Raw genomic sequence first — 21,759 nt, 5'->3', positions numbered from 1 at the left:
ACACTTTTAACTTAGTTATTGATACTTTAGGCATTTTGGATTTATAAATGGTTGAGAAGTCAAAGTAAATACAAAGAGAAATGCAGAAAAATCTAAACTTCACAGGACTGATTAATTTCTGTATGGCTGACAGAAATACGAGTAAATAGATGGAAGGATGGCTTTTACACAGACTGACGGTAATGTCTTTCCATGTTTGTTTCAGTGATTAATGTAATGGTAGACCCAGATGGGACTTTAGATGCCTTGACCAGCCTCTGCCTGACCAGCCCCACCACCTCGACCAAGCCCCAAACCGCCAAAATATTGGCCCACTCTGCCACTAACCCAGCCAAAGAGTCACTGCCTGAGATCCTTCCCGGGCCTGGAGGGTCGGCTTCCTCCTCCAGGGTTCAGTCTTCCTCTGCCGGCACAGAGGAGTGCGCACGAGAAACCATCCTAGGTTTGGGATTGACAGGAGTCGGAGGGCTGCCCTACAACCGCATGCGGCCGAGCGGAGAAGAGGCCATCGCACAGAAGTGAACAGGAAGTTTCCTTCAGATGAATAAATAAAAGCGTGGATTGAAGGTGGCTGGTGATCAGTGCTCCCAACGATGAGGCACGTTTACAAAAAACAATGGCCGTTCTACAGATTGTACAATTCTAGGATGATAAAGTAAGAAATTAGATCCTAATTTCTAATTCCTGGCTGATGCATCAATAAATAACTCATTTATCACTTGAACGGACTAAAAGAAACGTCCAACTTTCCATCTGCTCACGCTCACTGATAGACTAAAGGTGGACAGATGTCTGTGGTTGTACAGCCTCCTTCCTGCTTCTTGCCTTCTTTATGTGTCTGGACCCTTTTCACACTAAGGTCATGCCTTAAAACACCTCTTTAGTAGTAGCAGTGTTACCCCCTCAAATACTATTCAAGACCATTTTTACGAGTTTCGTACCGTAAAAACAAGATGAATGCATTGTAGGTTCTGACTTCTCTAAAGGAAAATACATTAAACCATTGAGATACATTGACATCTGGAATATTTGAGATTACTTTGGAAAGTAAGCAAAAAAAATAATAGTTCTTTTCTTTATATGAATATGTTTTTAATTGCAACTGTTCAATGAGTCATCTCGAACTTTTAATGCCTCCCCTCACATTTCCTTCTTCACTTGTTTTATGTCATGTGTGACTCTTTTCTGCCTTTTTTCTCCCAGTAGCTGGTTTAACAGTCACTGCAGTAGCAAGTTTGAGACACAACTACATAGTAGTTTATGTTGTTTACTCATAATTAATGGGGTTTTATACAATAGTAGCAATGCAATTTTTAAACAATAGACATTTACAAAAACATAAACGATTTGCCTAAATCTGAATGTCGAGTTATTTTCCATCATCAAATCAAGGATTCAAGAGGTTTATTCAGAACAGTTCAACAATTTGACACAAAACTGCTGGAACTGGTTTAAAACAAGGTGCTATTGAAATGAGTGCAACGCTTATAAAAGCCTTTTGGTGGTTTTAAATGAGGGTCTGGGATTTTTTTTTTTAGTAAAGTGATTGAATTTTGCTGGGAATGTGGCTCCAGATGAAAGTACTGAAGACCAGTTGTTCTGTTTCTACCATGAGGGGAAGCTCCAGATGTACTGTGGGATTACAAACTGTTGAATTAACCTTTTTCTAAATGCTGCTTTTGCAGTTACTTTAAAGGAAACATTGTTTTCTGAACCTCTCTCAGTCTATAGTTTCTGTCTGGAGTATACGACTTAAAAGCGGTGTAGTAGAAGTTCGAGAACTAATAGTGATTTAGGTACCAGTACGTGTTCATTTCCCTTCTCTTTACTGTACTGTACACAGATTTTAAATGCCTCAAAGTGCCCATTTTGATGACAGAAGGGCATTGATTCAAAGAAAAAGGTGTAGCTGCCTAAAGAATTTTTATTTTGCACATCAGATTGTTTTTTCAAGTAACGAGTGGCCGATGGCAACAAATTAGCGATATCGCATTTTGATATCAGAAGTGACTGTTTAAATAAACCTCTAAATGTCTCTCCCCCCCCCCCCCAACTTAACTTTGGGGACTGTGAATGTTAGGTACATTTAGGATTACTTGTCAACGTGTCATCAGATCAGTGTTCTTTGTATTTTTTTTCCAAGTTTTGTAAAAAAAAAAGAAACAGCCAATTTTATTTATTTTCTTTTAATATTATGTGAACGTTTCAAGCATTTTTATATTTGTTAAGCTATCAGCAATAGTTCTGTTAATAAAAGCAAGAGCTATTCACTTGTCTGTGTTCATTTTATTGTCACTGTGCAAAGATACAAGTTGCCGTTTGTGTTCAGCACAGAAAATTCTTCCTCCCTTTAACATCGTTAGAACTAGATGGTTTTGAAAATAAGGTTCACACTATTTCAGCTGTTATGATTAGCTAAACAAAAATGTTTTATTGTGCATTCAGTTTTGCTCGTTCTTGCTGAATAGAAATACTTTTTCTATGTTTTATGTAAATCTTGTCAAATGCAAATCATGTCCGAACTTCTCAGCTGTTTGAATTTTTCACAAAAGCTGACAACAGTAATGTCCCTATATTTTATGAGCGCAAACTACTTAATCATCCAAAATCTATGCTCAGTGGCAAGAATATTACTGAATTTTTGTTCATTCTTAACTCCAGCAAGCACATCTTTGAAGTAAAAACATCTGCAGCATTAACTTTGACACGGCCCCTACTGCAGACGAGCTGTTTAAAAACCCACACGTAGCAAATCTTAGCAACTAGAGGAGCAGGGCAGTCTTTTTGTTATATTTCAAAATCAAAACGGTATGTCTGGTGAAAGAAAGAATAGACTCAAATGTTAAGATGTCAATTTTATTACGATCACTTTAGAGCTAAAATCGCTCTCTGAATTAAACAGTACTGGATGTCAAACTACAAACATCAACATGGCAAAGTGATTCAAGCAAAAGAAAGTGAAGGTTAGCCGGGGGGCCATCCCATAATGCGTCCACCCAGGATGTGGATGTGGACGTGGTAGACGGATTGTCCGCCATCAGGCCCATCGTTGATGACAATCCTGTAGCCTTTAGACAGGCCTGCATCTTGAGCACACTTCTTTGCAACTATCAGCATGTGGCCCAACAGCTGAAAGGTAAAAAAAGAGGATTTCTTGAAGCTACTAAAGAAAAATACAAAGAGCGTAAGGGTCCAGCTGTTGGTTGATGTACAAGTAATGTCTCCCTCTAAAGGTTGAAACGTGAAAACTATTAAAGCTGTGCAGCTTCTGTCAAACTTACTGCAGCATCATCGTCTTCGGCTTGTGACAGCTGGACAATTGTTTTTTTGGGGACGACCAGGATGTGAGTGGGAGCTTGAGGAGCAACATCATGGAAGGCAACACACTGAAACACAATAAATGAAGCAAATCACGGATGTGCACCAAGTTGTACAGATGCATCACTGAAACAATACATCAAATGTGTGATTACTTGCTTTTTGGTCGTTTATTTAGTATTTCAAGCACAAAATAGGAAGTTTCTGCAACATCATGACTGACTTTAGGACAAAAGCTGCAAAGCCGTTCACCTGAGATGACCCTACACGTCTGCTGCTAACTTGTCCAACTTGGATTTTTGTGTCGTGTCTTAAGAGTTTTGCTGAATCATAAGATGCATATTTACTAACTGTTGTTGGCACACCTCACTCAGAGAAAGGCAGCTGCAGAAGTAGTGACAAATGTCCACAAAGTCCTGTTTTCAAACTAATGTACTTGCTTGCAGGGTCATTCCTGTAGAAGCTGCATGCTCAGTTGCTTTTTAGACTAATTACTGGTATTTTAGCTTTAAACAACTTCCACATGGCATAACACACGATGCATAACACACGTCTAACTAAGCCTCTGCAGGGCTAGCACAAAGCTAACCAACGTCTCCTTTGAGGTACAAGCTGCTAGCTAAGGCTGTGTTACTAAACGAACGTTTCAACCACATACCAAATCATCCTCATAAACTAGGTTGGCCGGAATCTCTTTGCGCACAATTTTGCCAAATATTGTGTCACCGCCCGGTCGGGCAGTCTGCGCCTTCGCCGTTTCATCAGCCATGTTGGCGCAGATGACTGCGAGTGACGCGCAGGCACAGCCACTTTTGGGTAGGAGGATCCACGCTGAACGCTGATTTGTTACAACAAAGCACGTGGTTTGAACTTATTAACTGATTGGTCAACGAAGAACCTACCCCGGAAGTAAGCACAAAAACTCGCTATGGGGACTCGTTTGAAGGTGAGGATATAATTATTTTGTTTTATAACATTCATTTTAATAAAACAACGTTTCTTTTTCGCTCCATAAGCTGCTTTTAAATAGTTTAGCTTTTTGCATGCCTTCTAAGTTACTGAAAGCGTTGAATATTGCCGACTAGAACCAATTATTATTACATGATTATCTGCAGTCACGTCTGAAGTAACTGTTTATAAATGCAGGTTTTAAACGTGTTTAAAAGGCTGCACAGAACAAGGATTGATGTATTCAGGGATGATGAAAGAGCACTAACGGGTGAGTTAAAATAAATATGATTATCCGAATTTCTGTGGAGGGTAATGTGCATTTAATATTGTATATTGACAATATTACAAGCACTAGAAATTGAAAGCGTGCTTTGACATTTAAACGCCTATGTTTTTCCCTTAAAGCTGCAAGGTTAAAGATCAATGGGGAATTCAAGAAAAATAAAAATGAAACATCAGAGGAAAATATTCAGCAGGTATGAGGACTTTTTCTATCAGCAACACTACATTCCAATTATAGTAGTCAGAGTCAGATTAGCGTTGGATTAATCATGAATTAGTAGTCATGGATTAGATTTGAAACTATCACATATGTTGATAAATCACGCTCCATCACCAGTATTCCTGCAACTGTCGTTTTGTCCATCTTATAAAACAATAATAATAATCTCATGTCAACAGTAGCGTGGAGAGGAATGACAAGTTTGGATCTGTCTGTAGAGGTCCTTTTTGATGTGAATTTGATTGTGGCTCTGATAAAATTCAACTAACAACATTCAACGTTTACAGATAGCCTGCCTGATGCCAGGCCAATAAAACAAGTCTAAAGTTCATATTTACTTGCACTGTGCTTTGCTTTTATCTAAAATAAACGCAGATTTTAAGCAAAGTAAATCTAAGGTGTAAAACAGTTGATAGATTTGAATACAGGCTCCTGGTGTTTTTGTGTAAAGCTCAATGGTCTTTTTAAATTTTCTTGTACTTGTAAAAAATAAAAACTTTAGACTTCTTTGTTTTTATATATATATATGTATTTATTTTATTTTATTTTTTTACAGATGATTAAAATGGGCTCTGATGTGGAAACTGTCCTACGTGAGACTGTGCTACAAGTTGAGCACGTTGGAGAAAACAAACTCTGTATGTCATGACTTTTTTCTTGTTTTTAAAAATGTAGTTAAACTTCAGCAACTTTTGCAATTTGTTCAATAAAAGAAGCATGTAGCAGAGATAAAATCTCTGATCTGTTGTACATATTTGCATAATAATTGTTTTCTCACTTTCTCTGTCTGACAGTGCTTCGACCTCGAGAGAGCCTTCTACTGGAAAATGTACCATATTGCGATGGACCAAGAAAAAAGTCATAACAAACCATACATTTTATGAATTTTTATTCATTAAGAAAGAGACTGTCAGTTATTTTTTCATTTGCTATTTACAAATATAATTTACAGTGTTTCAGAACCTCCTGAGCAAAAACATTTGGAGGATCATCACTATGTCACGTTTTTTTTTTTAAATAAATAACATTTTTCTGCCTGAAGAAACCAATGCCATTAATTTATCTAACAAGGTTGAGTCAGGTCTTCTGGACGGATTCTACTTTGTTGATCTTTGTTGTTCAGCTAAGAAGAATCTGTCCAGAGGACCTGACTTAACCTTAGATTTATCTACCTGGATTACTGAGCATGCATCAGGACACCAATTAATTTATATTCAATATCTTTTCAAGTGTAATTTAAATGTGTTCTGTTGAGCTTGTGATAAAATCTAAGTAAATTACAGTACTTAAAAGTTAAGGTCAGCTTGAACATTGACTTCTGGTTAACTTTGTATCAAAATAACTGCACATTAAAAAGTTATTGTTTTATTTTATTTGTTTGCTAGTAATAAAGTTATGATTTTTTATTTATATATAGATTGGGTTGTTTTTTTTAAAAAAAATAAAAGAAGACATAATAACATAGTTGTACAGCACAGCAGAGCAGTTGGTAGAGCTGCTGCCTCTCTGCGAACAAGTTACCCTGGTTCAATTCCCGGTCCAGGGGCCTTTCTGGGTGGAGTTTGCATGTGCTCTCCGTGCATTCGTGGGTTTTCTCCGGGTACTCCGGTTTCCTCCCACAGACCAAAAACATGCATGCTAGGCTGATAGGTAACTCTAAATTGTCCCTAGGCGTGAGTGAGAGTGAATGGTTGTTTGTCTCTATGTGTTCCTGTGATGGACTTGCGACCTGTCCAGGGTGTCCCCCGCCTCTTGCACAGTGATGGCTGGACATGGGCACCAGTGACCCCCGCAACCCGAAAAGGAAGAAACGGGTAAAGATAATGGATGGATAATAAATTGGGGGAAGATGAGTATAATTCACACCAAAACTTGTTTTCCCTCTTTTACTGCAATTTGTCTTTAATATTAAAATGTATGTAGTTTTTAACCTACAGTCACAATCTGATGGAAATATTTGAATATTGTATTTATTAATCATTTAACAAACCAATAAAATGTATGGTCTCAAGCACAAACTTTTTCTGCTCCAATGTACTACATTTCCCACAATGCTTACGGGGACGGAAAGGGAAGCGCCGTTACTCTGGCAACGCTTGTAGTAGCATGCTACACTTAGCTTAGCGAGTTAGCGTACGAGCAGGTTTAATGGCAAAAATAAGGTAAGAATAGTCAAGCATGTGATGCTTATTTCAATATAACACTTTCTTTGGATTTCTCTGGAACGTTTTCACGTTTGTGCTTCATATTTTCCAGCTCAGACACTTTATGGGAGCTGGCCGCGGCGGAGGTTCAGAGTCGGGAGAGCGGAGCTGGAGAGGAGGACCGAGGAGAAACGGTCTGCGAGAGGACTGTGTTGTTGATGGGGAGCAAGGCTGGGGTTCGTTTAGTATGATCGATAAATAATTTCAATGCTTTAAAAAAAAAAAGGAGTGTATACGCACTCTAAAACCAACTGCGCTTTGCGTCTTTTGTAGGGTAAAACGTCCATCCTCCTGAGATGTCTTGACAGGTGGGTTTGTTTGTGTGGCTTGAGTTAACATTTGAAAATCTAGTCTCAGCGTTCAAATTCATAATGAAACTTACTACTAGTTATATACAAAAATAACTAGCTGGAGGGATGAAGCTAATGAGTTTTAAGAGTGGTTTGAGAAGAGCTCATCTGTTTACAAGACAGTGGTGAGACCAGCTATGGTGTATGATCTGGAGACAGTGACATTGACAAAAATACAGGAGAAAGAACTGGAAGTGGCAGAAATGAAGATGTTGAGGTTCTCCTTAGGAGTGACAAGGATGGATAAGATTAAGAATGAGTTCATCAGAGGTGCAGCACAGGTTGAACAACTGGGAGATAAAGTTAGAGACCAGACTGAGATGGTTTGGACATGTCCAGAGGAAGGACAGTGGTAGAAGGATGTTAGAAATGCAGCTGCCAGGAAAAAGACAAAGAGGAGATAAATGGATGCAGTTAGAGAAGGTAGTTGGAGTGAGGACAGAGGATGCGGAGGACAGAGTGAGGAGGAGGACTCACTGTGGCGATCCCTGAAGAGGGAAAAGCCGAAAGAAGAAGAGGTTTGTAAAGAGCTCATCTGCTTGTTGTTATTTTTGGCTTAATTTACTAAAACAAATTAGGTTTTAGACTCTCAAATATTGTAAATGTACTGTCATCTTTTAAATAAAATTGGTTGATAAATGTAAAAACTGTCTTTTTTTTTTTTTTTTCATCCTGAAGGGATGAACCACCGAAGCCAACTCTGGCACTGGAATACACTTTTGGCAGACGGGCCCGGGGACACAACACAGTAAGGCTGCTAGTCTTGGACTTTTTCAGATTACTGAACATGTTTTGTTTTTTTATCTGTTATTGTGCAGCACATAATTAACTGGCAAAAATAGTAAACTGAAATAAACTTTAAACATCAACCTCTGGTTGGAGATGAAGAGAGGGTGGTCTTCACTGCAGGTGATCATAAGCATGTGCCAAAATAACAATTGGACAAAGTTCTTCTTTAAAGGCTTAACCAGGGCTTTTGTGGTTCGATCATAAAAGAGTGGTGGATTTAAAAAGGTGCAGAAATTTAAGTATACTTGGAAGTATTTTTTTAACAAAACACAAAATATCCCACCAGTAATTTAAATATTCATAATAGCCTACAAAAAGTATAGGCTATAATAATTGACTAAGAGTGTGTGACTAATTAAACTAACTTTAGCTGGTGCATCTATTAACAATGTGTTATCTATAGCATTGTACTTTTAGAAATCTGCCCATTTTTTTTTTAAATTTAGTTTGTCCCATTATTCATTTTGACTTGTAGAGCTCAAACATTTGTGCAGGGCATAATATGTTAAATATTGAAACCAGTTTGATTGTTTGACAGAAACGCAGAACGTGCATATCATTCTGGATTGCATGAAAACCCGTGTGACATGAGAGTCTGATGTTTTCTCGTTCAGCCCAAAGACATAGCCCACCTTTGGGAGCTGGGAGGAGGGACTTCTTTGTCAGACCTGATACAGATTCCCATTACTCCTACCAATATTAGGTTGGTTATTTTTTTCTGAGAACAAATATGCTTCAAGCAGCAGTATCTTGCCAGCAACATTTTCCTTAATGGGTCTTGCTACAGCACAAGGTCATGTCTGTCTTGTTTTCAGGTTGCTTTCTGTTGTCCTCCTCCTGGACCTGTCTAAACCCAACACTCTGTGGGGGACCATGGAAAAGCTGTTACAGGCAGCTCAAACTCAGCTGGAAAAAGTATTGTCCCAGGTTCAGCAAGCACACAAGTCCAAACCTGGAGCCAAACACCAGAAACCTGTTCAGCCAGCAGCTCGAGTCTTACCTAAAGACTACCCAGTAAGACCTGAGCCCACATGCTTCTTGTTTCATTTGCTTGATTTATAAATCGTAACAGTGTTACAAATCATTTCATCTTTGACAAATTGTTAATAATTCACAAAGTGAAATGTGTCAAGTTCAGTATTAACAACCAAAACTAAAAGCTGCTGTTTTTATGATAAAGAAGAAAATTTAAAAGTAAATCTCGTCATACAGGAACAACGTTTAACATGATGCGTAAGGTTTTGAATGCGCTGTTTATGTGATTCTTTCCACAGGACAGAGAGCTGGTTAGTCCATTTCCTGCTCCTCTGCTCATCATTGGCAGCAAATATGACCTCTTTCAGGTAAAACATGATTCATTGTTACCAGTCGGCTGCAGGTGGCTTAAAACAGGTTGGATTTTTACTGCCTGTTTTAAAATTTTTAAATTTGCAATTTATTTTAGACGTGTGCCTACAGTCACAGTTAATATTAGATTTATTTCTGTATAAATTACATGAATCCTTGTATAATCACTGGAAAATGTGAGAGTAAAATGTTTTTTTGTTTTGTTTTTTCCAACTATTTTGTAGGAATTTGACTCTGATAAGAAGAAAGTGATTAGTAAAACACTGCGTTTTGTTGCCCATTACTACGCCGCCTCTCTAATTGTAAGTAACTCACATCACAAGTTTAAATATGCTAAACTTTATCTTTTTTCTTCTTACTACTGTTATTTACATAAACTTGTTTTTTCTCTGTTTACGTGTTGAATCTTTTATTAGTTCACAAGCAATAAATCCGAGAGCCTGATGTCAAAAACCAAGAGCTTCTTCTCCCATTTGGCATTTGGTCTGGACAGAGGGTGAGAAGAAAACCCCAAAACAATAAAACAAATAGAAGTAGAAAGTGTTACACAAGTAAGGTTAGATTTCCTGTTCTTGTTAGAGTTAACTATATTTACAATTGTCTAATATGTAGTAGTTTTTATTTGAGTTGTTTTTTGGTAATTTGTTTTTATAGATATAAGATGTTCACATAAAGCAACAATACTGAGGTCTACCTTCTTTTTTAATAAATGTTATAATTTTCAGTTTTTGCTCAAACTCTTGTCTAATGTTTCAGTTTGTGATTGTCCTTTTGTTGCATTTTTCAGAATCCATTGATGTACTACAATGTAGATAAATGCAGTGAACACAGTTATAGCAAATAAAAAAAAACATTTTGTTGATATTTATGCACTTTACTTGTGTAATATTTTAATCTTTTTTATTATTTTTACTTTTTGTTTTAAAGGAAAACCATGTCCTGTGACCCTGGTAAACCTCTCATCATTTCAGCAGGCCTGGACTCTTTCAGCCAAATAGGTGAGCACAGCGCCGCCTACTGGACAAATGTTGTAATGCATGTAAACAATCCTGAACCAGTTTACAGTTTTGACGGTGATATCTGAAGTTTGACATGAGCAGGATTACGTGACACTGTGTTTAAAATATTATTTATAATTTAGGCTCCCCTCCTCTTACTGATGTGGACATAATGTCTCTGCATGCAAAAAGCCCCAAGGATCTCTGGAAGAAAGTGTACGAGCGAGTCTTTCCTAATGAGGTATTTCTCTGACAACACATTTGTTTGTTTTGCAACAGAAATGTGACAATGGTTTAGCCTCTAAAGTTTTGGATTAAAGTCTGCATTTCTGCTTCATTAGTACATTCACCAGAGCAGCATTCAGTTTTCAGAGTATTTGAGGGTTTTTTTCTGTGCAGAGTGTCAGTGAGCAAAAGCAACTAAAGGATCCATCCAAAGACCCACAGTACAGCGAGCCTCAGATTGATGCCATGAGAGCACAGAAAGACCAGGTAACACTTCTTCAATCACATGCTGAGTTCTCAGTACTTTTATATTTTATACAACTATAGTGAATGTATCAACCCCATCAATAATTTCGGCTCGCTTGGCTCTGCTGTGCGTCCTTGAACTTTGTTTAATTGCGAGAACGTCTATAGATAAGAAATTATAAGAATATTTAAAAGAAAACAGAAGAGATAAGTACCACAGTGACAGTTGTGCGAGTAAGTTGTAAGACAGAATGCTGGATTTAGATCAGATGAGAGCTCAGATGGGAACCTTTTGGCTATCTTGGTCACTTTTAATCGCTTGCTACTGTCCAGTGTTTAAGCATTTAATTTTATTCATTTTAACCAATGTTTCATAAATACAATAACTGCCAACCTGGAATTTACCACATCTCAGTGAACCACATTCAGCCAGGACCAGCCATGTAACAATTTTTACAACTTAGATTTTTTTTAAATCACATTAAACATAAGAGAGAGACGTTGGGGTGCTCCCTGAGATAATAGGATTATACAGATGTTTACCTCATATAGTGACTTTATAGGTCAGAATCTGTTGTAAAATCTCAACATTTATAAGTGTGTTAATATAGGAAAACATTAATTTTCTTGTCAATTCTTTTTATTTTACCAAATTAACTTTTGTCTCTTTACTCTTCTTCACATTTTTGTGAAGATTAATGAGCTGAAGTGACCTTTTGTCCTGCAGTAACCTGAACGCAGCAGAGTTTCTGTGATAGCCTCCTCATTAAATGACTGTAATAATATCCTGTAGCCATAAAATCAGAGATTCCGTATCTTTTCGTGGGCCTGCCAGCTGAACTGCAGTTACCTGTTAGTGTCCTACCCAAACCATTCACTGTTATCTCACCTGATGGGAGCTTTTTATTTTTATTTTTTGTTTTGCAATGGGACAATGCATGACAAGAACGGTCTGAAGAGCCAGAAGAAGAAGCATCTTTCTGCAAAAGTCCAGAAAAAAAACAACAAAAATACAACAACATTGTTTTAAATAAATCAGCCAATCTGGAATAAAACATCTAACCATTTTAAAATATTTAACACATTTTAATTTTAGCCCCATAAAACAAAAGAGATGGCATTCCTCCTGGATATGAACTTAGACAACTGTAATTCAGGGGAGATTCAGAGAAAATCCACCAGTGTGTATAATGCTAATTATTCTTTAAAGATTTTAACTAATACGTTAATAGAAAAAATACACAAAAGGGGAAAAAATACATCTCTGAAACAATTTAATTATTTTAATTCACCTAAGTGCATCACGTGATACTATTATACATTCTGTGTTTTGTATTGACCTTTTGCTGTTAAAAGAACTTGTTTTTCTGCTTCTAATGCTCGAATTATTTTTCATAACGTTTAAAACTGTTATTTATTTCTTTTTCGTCTTTGTTTTCAGGAGTTGGAGCAGTATAAGAGGAACGCAGCAAAGTCATGGAAAGGACTGAATCTGGAGACATAAGAGAACTTTATTACACACACGCTTTAAACTACTAATAATGTATATTCAATTTACATATTATTTATTTTGTGGATGTTTTTTCATGCAGTTTTTAACTAACTCAATAAACAAAACTAAACTTTTTATTTCAGGAGTTGTAGATAAAACACTATTGCGACATGTTAATTAGAAATTAGAAAAAGAACTCATGCGCATCATAATTTGCTGGCAATATTTAAAAATTACATCACGCGGTTGATTATCAGGAGATGTTGGAAAGTCTAAACTGTTGCTCACACCTTTGGAAGCTGATTGAGTTCTTGATATTCCATCACTGAGCACCATAAGTCCTCACCTGTAGGACCGGATCCATCTTCAAACAACGCTGTCTTATTGACCTCTCTTAATGACGTCATCACTGTGAGTAAAGTCAGTTCATGTTTTCGCTAAAATACTTGGGACTGTTTCCGGCAACATTTTATCTTTTCCTTGGAATACATTTCAACACAAACATTGAGTCTTAGAGACACACACATACCCTGATGTGACGTGCAACAGACACAGGCTGCACACAGTAAAACATTTTTACATATAATGCACAGTAAAAAGAAGTTCGTTCCACTTCCATCACAGTTTAAATCATTAGAAATAAAGTGCAGCTTTTTATTTTAACAGAACATTCTGCTACAAACACGAGTTCGGGGCTTTAGTGATGCATAAGCTTGTCTCTGATCTTGAAGCTAATGATGCCCATCAGAACCAAGGCGGGGAGGAAGGAGTAGAGGAGAAAAAAGTCGAGTAGGTATCGAGACAGAGCTCCAGGATAACCCTGATCGATGATCTGATTGCCTTTAGTGACCATGCAGGCTCCTGGTAAGAATTTTGTTACATCTAGAGGAACAGAACACGGGATGAAGTAGGACACATCTGGATTTTTTTTAATGCAGATTTTGTTTTTCAAAAAGAAGCTTGCAATCTGAGTTTCTACGTGCCCTATCAGGCACATTGAGCTCATATTTAATCATCTTAACATCAAAAGTTATCAGAAGAATTATAGCATGCTAATACTCCATAATAAAATTAAAGATTGGATTAAAGTGTGCAATTGTTAGTCTTTGATTACCATAAAAAGTTAAATTATTAGAGGTTGTTTTGTGTTTGTAGGCAGAAACACAGGACTGAGGTGAAGTCGACTCACTGCAGGTGAAGTCCAGATTGTAGAACTCGGTGACGATGAGCAGCTCACAGCTGTACTTCTGGAAGGTCAGGTAACTCAGCCACTGAAACACCACGGGCATCTGCTGGATGCTCCTGTTCAGAGGAGGAAGACCATGTTCGCAGTCACTGCTACCAACTTCACTCTCATTAAAAGAATATTTTTAAAATGTCCAATTTACAAACTATTTAGTCACATTAAAGAACCGATGCGGCGTCTCTAACCTGAGGAAGCCAGATCCCACCAGGACTCCTGCAATATTGAGTAAAGCCACTCCGGTGTTGACCATGTTTGGGTCTTGGACCACTCCTAAAAGCACCACGGTTGACAACTCACCTGAAGAAAATAAAAACGGTGAAAGTGTGGCATTAAATGGTTCTGCTCAAGGTAAACATCTTTTTATTCTGACATTAAATGCTGTAAAAAGGATGAAAACTTGTCTGATATGTCTGTATTTAAGAAAAAGGGGCAGCATGGTGGCTCAGTTGATAAAGCTGTTGCCTCTCAGCAAGAAGGTTGTCGGTTCAAATCAGGGCCTTTCTGGGTGGAGTTTGCGTGTTCTCTCAGTGCATGTGTGGGTTTTCTCTGTATATTATGGTTTCCTCCCACAGACCAAAAACATGCATGTTAGGCTGATTGGTAACTCTAAATTGTCCCTAGGTGAGAGAGAGAGAGAGTGAATGGTTGTTTGTCTCGTTTGTCTCTGTGTCCCTGTGATGGACTGGAGACATGTCCAGGGTGTCTCCCACCTCTCGCACAGTGATGGCTGCACATGAACACCAGTGACGCCCGTGACCCAAAAAGGAAGGAGCGGATATAGATAATGGATGGACGCTGTAAATTTGTTCTTGAGAGTTTGTGTGAGAAAACATCTAACAGCCCGGTGGATGAGCAGAAATCTCATTTTAACCTTCACCTTTTTGGCTCACCTATAATATGTGGCACCAGAATCACAGCAGTGAAACACAGGAAGCGCAAAGTCTCTGGGTGCATCCCTATTGTCCTGACAATCACACAAATTAAAACAGAAGATTGTAAAAAAAAATTGAAAAAGGACCTATTACTAAATATTTCACAGGTGTTTTTAACATACCAATAAAGAAAGGAGCAGAAGATGGCGATGCTCACAGTGCTGAAGGGCAGGATGTGAAGGATGTAGGCCAAGAACATTTGCCATTTGCTGTAGAGGCCGTCCTGACTCTCCTGATCACTGATGGCTCGCAGCGCAGGGACTATTAATGAGGAAAAAACAAACAAAAAATGAGTTGGACAGAAAATTACTGAGGAGCAATACATTTAAATAACATTTTTGTGCCTAATTCATTGTTGGTTATCTGAAACGGGAACAATTCAATCAAATTATTTGTCTCTAAAACCAAAGAGGCTTGTTCTAAGAAGCTCATCTTGATTCATTAAACTCAATTCTATGAAAAATGCAGCTCAGTATAAAATCCTATCAGTTGTTGCGTATAAAAGTCAAGGACAAAATGATAAAACAATCACTACCTCTGGCTGTATGAAGCACGTTTAGTGCTTCTGCTCGATAATTGTCTTATCTTCTTTTATGTGACACCTAGAGTCTATATGATTAGATTTTAGAGTCAGCTCATGGTTGTAGATAAATGTTGCTCAGCTGTATATTCACTGCACACAGAAACACGTTTCTTACTTTGCTTATGACAATAAATGCTGAGTTGTGTTTATTATTTGTTGTTTCAGATTACCTTAATTTCTCCAGAAGTGGTTATAAAAAGAAATAACCAAAGGCACGCAAATGCCTGAGCTCACTGATAAGCTAAATAACATCAGGAGAGGATTTTGTAGGTTAAAAGCTACTCTGGTTCACTGACCTCCAGACTGACAAAAGTTCATAAACTCTGTAGAAACACCAACTGAAGCACCTCCCGAACACAAACTCTGAACTTGCCCTGGTACTGCGGATAATTTAACTACTGCATATATTTGACCTGTTTCTTCCAGAATATTCCACAGATGCTCAAGCTGTATGTGACGAGCACGGTCGTGGGTTTTCTGCGGGTACTCCAGTTTCCTCAAACAGACCAAAAACATGCATGTTAAACTGATTGGTAACTAAATTGTCCCTAGGTGTGAGTGAACGAGTGAATGGTTGTTTGTCTCTACGGCCATGTGATGGACTGGAGACCCGCCGCTCACACAGTAAGTGCTAGATCTGGGCACCAGTGACCCCCGTGACCCACAAAGGAAGAAGCAGGTCAAGATAATGGATGGATGGCTCACTAAATTATTCCTTGGGTTTCTAATGAGCGGCAGGGTGTTTTATCCTGCTAAAATAATTAAGTGCTGTGAATATTAATTCCACTTTTCTTCTTATTTTTACCTTTTTAGACACACACTGCACATTATGGAGTCATGATCAGGTGCAAGGACTGGACAGAGAATGGGACAATGAATCCAAGCTTCCAATTTCAAACCATTTTGAAAGATTACAAGAAAGTCTGGCTCAGTGAAAACTTGGATGCTTGGTTTAAAACTTTTGCACAGAACTGTAAGTCTGTGGTGTTGGCGGGACTCACAGAGAGCGACAGCGTTGAGCATGCCAGTGTAGGGCGGAGCAGCCACACACTGATAGATGATGCCAATGCGGTCCTGCACGGCCCCCTTGGTGACGTCCATGTCTAAATGCATGACGAAGAAGGCCACGAAGAAACCGTAGATCAGGTTCTGGAACAGACGCATCAGAACCCCCATCTTGTTTCTGGAAAAGTTTCTGACTGTGCGCCTGAACACATGGGAACACATCCAAAATGTCACTGCGTGGAGAGTTTACACATGTCAAATGTACGTCAGGTCTTTACAGGGGTTGTTCTGAACGGTACTGACCTAAACAGAACTTCGAGCTTGGCAGCACCGTTGGGCGAGTCTTTGCTTTTAAAGGGGATTGCTGACTTGTCAGATATCTGCAGGCTCTGCTCCATTTTGTCCAGCATGTTCTGGTAGATGGCAGATCTCTGGTAGGACGAGGTGATCCCATGCATGCGACTGAACGTGGCCGCCTCCCTCTCACTGCTGTGTGTGTCCACCGAGGTGAAGTCAACTGTTTGGGCATGATCCAAACCAATACACTTAAGTTTAATCTGATAGTGAGCAAAATGTGGTCTTAAATACAACTGAACGAGTAAAATACCATATGTATCAAAAGGGTTGCAGTACTCTGGGCACTCGTATCCGCACTGGCTGAAGAAATCCACCATCTCCTCTGGTTGTCCACAGAATACCAGCTCGCCTCGACTCATTATTGCAATTCTGCTGAACACCTGAAGGTCCAACACACATATCAACCAATAACTTTATTGTGTGGCGTCAAAAAAGGTATTCATTTCCCTTGCACGTGCAACCACAAGCATCAACATAGTTTATTGGAATTCTGTCTTTAAAAAAAAAGATTAACGTTTTTAACTGCAATATTTTCTACAAAGTTACAACTGCTTCAGTGAACATTTTTAAAAACGCTTTAAAAAAATGTGAATGAATCATTCTAAGGAGTGTTATAGTCACTAATCTATCTTCAGCTCATCTTCACACCCACCCTGAAGAGTTCGGAGCGTGGCTGATGGATGGTTACTACGACGATCCGATTTCTCCGGGCCAGCTCTGCCAGCAGCACCACGATCTGATTGGCCGTCATGCTGTCCAGGCCGGTGGTCGGCTCATCCAATAGGATCACCCCTGCAACAACATCATCCCGGTGACCTCATGGCTGTCTCTGCAGGTTTATGAAACTCTTGAGTTCTAGGTTAGACAAGACCTTCTTTTATTTCATCCAAGTTTGAAACTTCTAAATTCTTATTAAGTGGCACAAGCGGGACTCTCTGTTGGGCCAAAACTTGTGAAGATAAGTGAGTTCTCTCTCAGTTTTTTAGTTAATTACTCTAATTAGGACAATTAAAAGATTGCCTCTTTGCATTATAAAAGTAGAGTGGAATTAGCAGATGCCTTAATTGTGAGATTAATTCATTTCCTGGTTGATTGAAGAGGCAGCGAAAGGGAACTTCTCATTACTCGGTGTGAGTGTGTGTGTGTGTGTTCATGGCCATTTAATTCTGAATGAGGACGAAGACCCTCCATCCTCCCTGGAGGACTATAGACCTGATAAACTCCACCTGGGAGGAGCACATGCACACACTGAGGTTGGTCTCTGCTCATTCCCTTCATAGTGCGATAACCCGAGCTTTAATACTATTCATCTCTCTCTTCGTCTCTTCTGTCCTTTCCTTAGTCCCATCCTACTTAGATTCTTTTGTTTCTTCCAGTGCAGACTTTGAAACTCTTGAGGGGAGACTCGGGTCATATTTGAAACTTTTTTTTTTCTGGTCACAGTAAAGTCTTGTTTTTCTTCTACTGTTTATATGCAGATGTACTATTAATTTAAATTATGTCACAGTGCACAGATTTGTATTTGCTTCCATTCAGGAGTTGTGGTTTGGATATTTTAGGGGTTTTTTTTTTTGTTTTTTTTTTTTGCTCTGGTTAGTGTTTGACTTGTTTTAGGCCATATTTGAACAAATGAGGCAACATTTTCTGATGTTGTATTTCAATTTTGTTCTTAGTCTCATGTTCTTTTAAAGTTTAAAATGTCACCTGTAATAAACATTTTCAACAAAATTTTATCATTTTAATTTGAACTTAAACGTTTATGTGACAATTATTGTATGTTATTGTAAATTTTCTGTGTAGAAGAAGAACTTACTTGGATCCTGAAGTAACTGACTGGCGATGGAGACCCTCCGTCTCTCACCCCCAGAGATTCCTGGGAAAATGCGGCCTCCGATAACACTGTGCGCCACATGACTCAGACTCAGCTCGGCCATCACTGCCGACACCTGCGTGCCAGAGGTCAAAGGTCAGAAGGCAAGAGGCAATGATTTGATCAGTAGTGGGACATATTTCTGCAACTTAATTTGTTTTGGATCAAAACAACAGAAAAAGAATAAACTCTTAAAACATAAAACGTCTTTTTTGTAATGGATAAACAAAATGTGACCTTTTTCTTGATAGCTTCTGCTGAGTGTTTCCGCAGGGCTAGCTGTGCTGTGTACGTCAGGGTTTCCTCTACTGTCAAATAACTCAGCAAGTTATCACTCTGGAAAACAAAAACAAGGACAAATTGAAGTTGTTGGGTTTTTTTTTAAGCTGCACTAAGGCAGATCAGTCAGTAGATAAAGATAAGATAGTAGTAGTAGAGCCGTACAGTAGATAAAACTAAAGTTAAAAAAAAAAGTAATTCATACATAAAGTGGCCATTTTATGCTCTTTTATCTGAACATTACTGTATTTTCCAGCCTATAAGTCACAGTTTGTTGCATAATTTGCATGCTCTGCTACTTATACACTGAAGCGATTATTATGGATTTTTTCCCCATATTTATAACTCAATTTTTGGCTGAGATATGACCGTTTTCATTCATTCTGACATTGAAAATATTGAACACTACCATTTTCAGCCACTAGATGGCACTTTAAAAGTATGGCATGCTGTTGTGTCATGCAATAGGTAAAAGTGGCTATTAATGACACAATCGACTTGCCTTAGCCTGCCACCATCATCCAGCTCTGGGATCATGCCTGGAGCAACCATCAAATCAGCTTCATTTCGTTGCACCGTCCCGGCGAAATGCAGCTGATTTAACCATTAAAGTGTATTTATTAAGTAAAAGTTCAACTGAGACACACCTTTGCTATAATGTCAATCAAACAGATATTTGTTTTAGGTGCTTATCTTGTCAAATCTCATAGAAATGCACAGCGAGTCGTACCTCTGCGCGCTCCCGCTCCCGCGAATCAGCTTTTGAAATGCAGCTGATTTGACCATCAAAATGCCTTTATTAAAAAAAGTTAGACTGAGACACATCTTTGCTATAATTTCGAGCAAACAATTGTTTTTATGTGTTAATCTTGTTAAATTCTTGTTAATGTCCTCCCGTGCACGCTCCCGCGGGTGCCATTTGGCAGCCAATCGATTTTTGGTACAACACCGGCCCACATTTCCAGGTTGTCAGCAATGACGCATAATAGATGCGACGAATACGGCGAAGCGACGTATTTATGGATTTTTCCACTTTATTAGACATATTTGGACTGATGTGACTTATACGGAGGTGCGACGTGTACGGTGGAAAATACGGTAATTGAAAAAATAACCTGTTATTCTACAAAAAGTCAAAGTTGTTGACATTAATGTATTTTCATATTGTTCTCAGTATGTGCTGTTGTAGTACTTTTATTTCTCAAGACTCTCTCTTAAAACACAAACTTTGCTTTGATTCAGCAGGTTTTTGATCCAGAAATGTCTAAATTCAACCCAAAGGTAAGAAAGAAAGACAAATATTGTAATTTAAAACAAACCAAAAAAAAAAAAAAATGTGTTCAAAAAGCCACAAAAAGTATATGACTGTTGTTAAGGCATTGTGCCTTTCACGTTCGCAAAAATATAAAATAAAAAAGATTTTGGATCACTTTTCTGCTAATTTTGTAAAGCAAATCCCTGCTCAGTGCACATCTTTTTAGGAAATCAAGGGACGTTCTTTTTACTTCTGTGTTCATGATTGTTGTGCAAATACGCACACTTCAAGCAGCTGAATCTGCTCCTGCCTCTAATAACACTGGAGGCTCCCCTCCCAGGCCCACCCCTCCCTATTCTCTCATCCAAATGACTTTAATATCTGGAGCTCATATCACCTCCTCATCTATGGCTTAGCAGTGGAAGTTAATGACGAGGCTTAGAGAGCAGAAGGGCGTGTGCGCTATCAGTGAGAAGAAAGATGATTTCTAAAGGAGCAAAGCCAGTTTTCAAACCAGCGTTTTTAATTCAGGTTTTTGACACACATGAGCACCTCTCCTTGAGAGATTAAGCATGTGAGGAGGCTATCGAGGGTCTTAAGTTAATTTCATAAAAAGGCCAGGGTGGCCTTTTCGGAGTTTTATTAAATGGGTGTTTTTCTCTTTCTCTATATGATCTAGCATGTTATAGAAGCAACAATTACAGTGAAACGTGCGTTTACTTTGTCTTTTAGGGTCTTAAATTACCTTTGTATCAATATTTATCTAATATTTAAAGTGTTTTTTTTTTTCAGGATAAAGTTTGAGACTAGATTGTCAGTTTTGTGCTATTTAAAATGAGTCTATGTTTGTGTGTGTTACCTGCAGGACATAGGAGAAACAGTCCTGATACTCTTCTCTCTTCAGTTTCCTGCCATTTATGAAGACCTCCCCCAACAGCGTGCCGTTGCTTCCAATCCTCCCTGAGATGGCATCCAACAGTGTCGTCTTCCCCGAGCCTTTCCAATGCGACGAGGACACACAAACACGGTATTCACAGAGCAGATTCAAATCTAGACACTGGAGTTTCTGTCTAATTCTATATTTTGATCGAGCACTTTGGAGCTCTTTTTTTAGATCTGATATTTAAAAGAAAAAAAAAAACTGGTTCAAATTGAACACTTTGTTTTGTGCAATGAGGTGAATAAAAACCTGAGTTGCCCAGGATGCCCATTATCTGCCCACTGTCTACGTGGAAGGAAACGTCGTTGAGGATCTGACGAGTCCATCGCTTCCTATAGGAGGGTAGATCCCACCATGGTCCAACACGCTCACTAAATCATCACACACGACCAATATTTTAAAATCAGTTTATTAGATTATTTCTTATTGTAAATGACGACCTGAAAGACTTCCTGCTGTACAAATACATGTTCAGATCTCTCTTGTAAATGAGTAAATGAGGCTCAATGGGATTTACCTGTCTAAATAAAGGTTGAATGTATTTATCAGCAAAGGTTGATTTGACTCAAACCAGCCTGCATGAGTGTAAAATAACTAGATGTTCATCAACACTTTGTTTAATTCAGTTCTCTGTTAGTTCTTACCTGACAGTGTAGGAGATCTTTCTGACACTGAGGCAGCAGGACGACTCTGACATCTCCTCTCCACCTCTGCTCCACACATCCCTCTTCTCCTCGGACACAAACTTGAAGGACTCTGTAACACGTGCTCCGTTGTCCGGCTCCAACGCTTGCACTGAATAAAAAGTGTTCATGTCTCTTCACCTCCAAACCACAGCCGTGCACGAGTTTGTTTCTGCTCTCTGTGCAG

The 21,759-nt window shown here is 38.6% G+C and overlaps 5 protein-coding genes across 8 annotated transcripts in view; 3 read left to right on the top strand and 2 right to left on the bottom strand.

The window, feature by feature from the left end:
* Nucleotides 1-695, top strand: part of cep170aa (centrosomal protein 170Aa) — a 43,418-nt gene extending 42,723 nt beyond the window's left edge. For all 4 annotated transcript variants that reach the window (XM_037679533.1, XM_037679525.1, XM_037679517.1 and 1 more), the window contains exon 22: nt 206-695. In XM_037679533.1, coding sequence (XP_037535461.1) covers nt 206-522 — 317 coding nt within the window. In that variant the 3' untranslated portion in view covers nt 523-695. The remainder of the gene's footprint in view (nt 1-205) is intronic.
* A 2,147-nt stretch (nt 696-2,842) lies between these two features.
* Nucleotides 2,843-4,108, bottom strand: hint1 (histidine triad nucleotide binding protein 1). Its single transcript, XM_037679590.1, has 3 exons — nt 3,977-4,108; nt 3,282-3,386; nt 2,843-3,129 (listed from the first exon to the last, which is right to left on the bottom strand). The coding sequence occupies exons 1-3, from the start codon at nt 4,085-4,087 to the stop codon at nt 2,965-2,967; spliced, it is 381 nt and encodes a 126-aa protein (XP_037535518.1). The 5' UTR covers nt 4,088-4,108; the 3' UTR covers nt 2,843-2,964.
* Nucleotides 4,109-4,187: 79 nt separating this feature from the next.
* Nucleotides 4,188-5,763, top strand: lyrm7 (LYR motif containing 7). Its single transcript, XM_037679601.1, has 5 exons — nt 4,188-4,264; nt 4,465-4,537; nt 4,675-4,745; nt 5,328-5,409; nt 5,566-5,763. Exons 1-5 carry the CDS (start codon nt 4,247-4,249, stop codon nt 5,634-5,636), a joined length of 315 nt encoding a protein of 104 aa, XP_037535529.1. The 5' UTR covers nt 4,188-4,246; the 3' UTR covers nt 5,637-5,763.
* A 1,091-nt stretch (nt 5,764-6,854) lies between these two features.
* On the top strand, nt 6,855-12,434 carry dync2li1 (dynein, cytoplasmic 2, light intermediate chain 1). The gene is made up of 13 exons (XM_037679578.1): nt 6,855-6,933; nt 7,028-7,151; nt 7,249-7,283; nt 8,004-8,073; nt 8,729-8,817; nt 8,930-9,128; nt 9,389-9,457; nt 9,686-9,763; nt 9,878-9,957; nt 10,389-10,459; nt 10,603-10,700; nt 10,859-10,951; nt 12,372-12,434. The coding sequence occupies exons 1-13, from the start codon at nt 6,920-6,922 to the stop codon at nt 12,432-12,434; spliced, it is 1,083 nt and encodes a 360-aa protein (XP_037535506.1). The 5' UTR covers nt 6,855-6,919.
* Nucleotides 12,435-13,119: 685 nt separating this feature from the next.
* Nucleotides 13,120-21,749, bottom strand: abcg5 (ATP-binding cassette, sub-family G (WHITE), member 5). The gene is made up of 14 exons (XM_037679556.1): nt 21,534-21,749; nt 21,139-21,260; nt 20,809-20,945; nt 18,653-18,751; nt 18,359-18,491; nt 17,198-17,337; nt 16,796-16,925; nt 16,492-16,705; nt 16,185-16,390; nt 14,723-14,861; nt 14,559-14,632; nt 13,854-13,965; nt 13,612-13,724; nt 13,120-13,304 (listed from the first exon to the last, which is right to left on the bottom strand). Exons 1-14 carry the CDS (start codon nt 21,701-21,703, stop codon nt 13,120-13,122), a joined length of 1,974 nt encoding a protein of 657 aa, XP_037535484.1. The 5' UTR covers nt 21,704-21,749.
* Between the last annotated feature and the right edge of the window lie 10 nt (nt 21,750-21,759).

This window comes from Nematolebias whitei, chromosome 1 (assembly GCF_014905685.2).
Source record: "Nematolebias whitei isolate Nwh7 chromosome 1, NemWhi1, whole genome shotgun sequence".
Taxonomy (NCBI): Eukaryota; Metazoa; Chordata; class Actinopteri; order Cyprinodontiformes; family Rivulidae; genus Nematolebias; species Nematolebias whitei.
The sequence above is the reverse complement of the archived record's forward strand: the minus strand, read 5'-3'. Positions and strand labels throughout refer to the sequence as shown.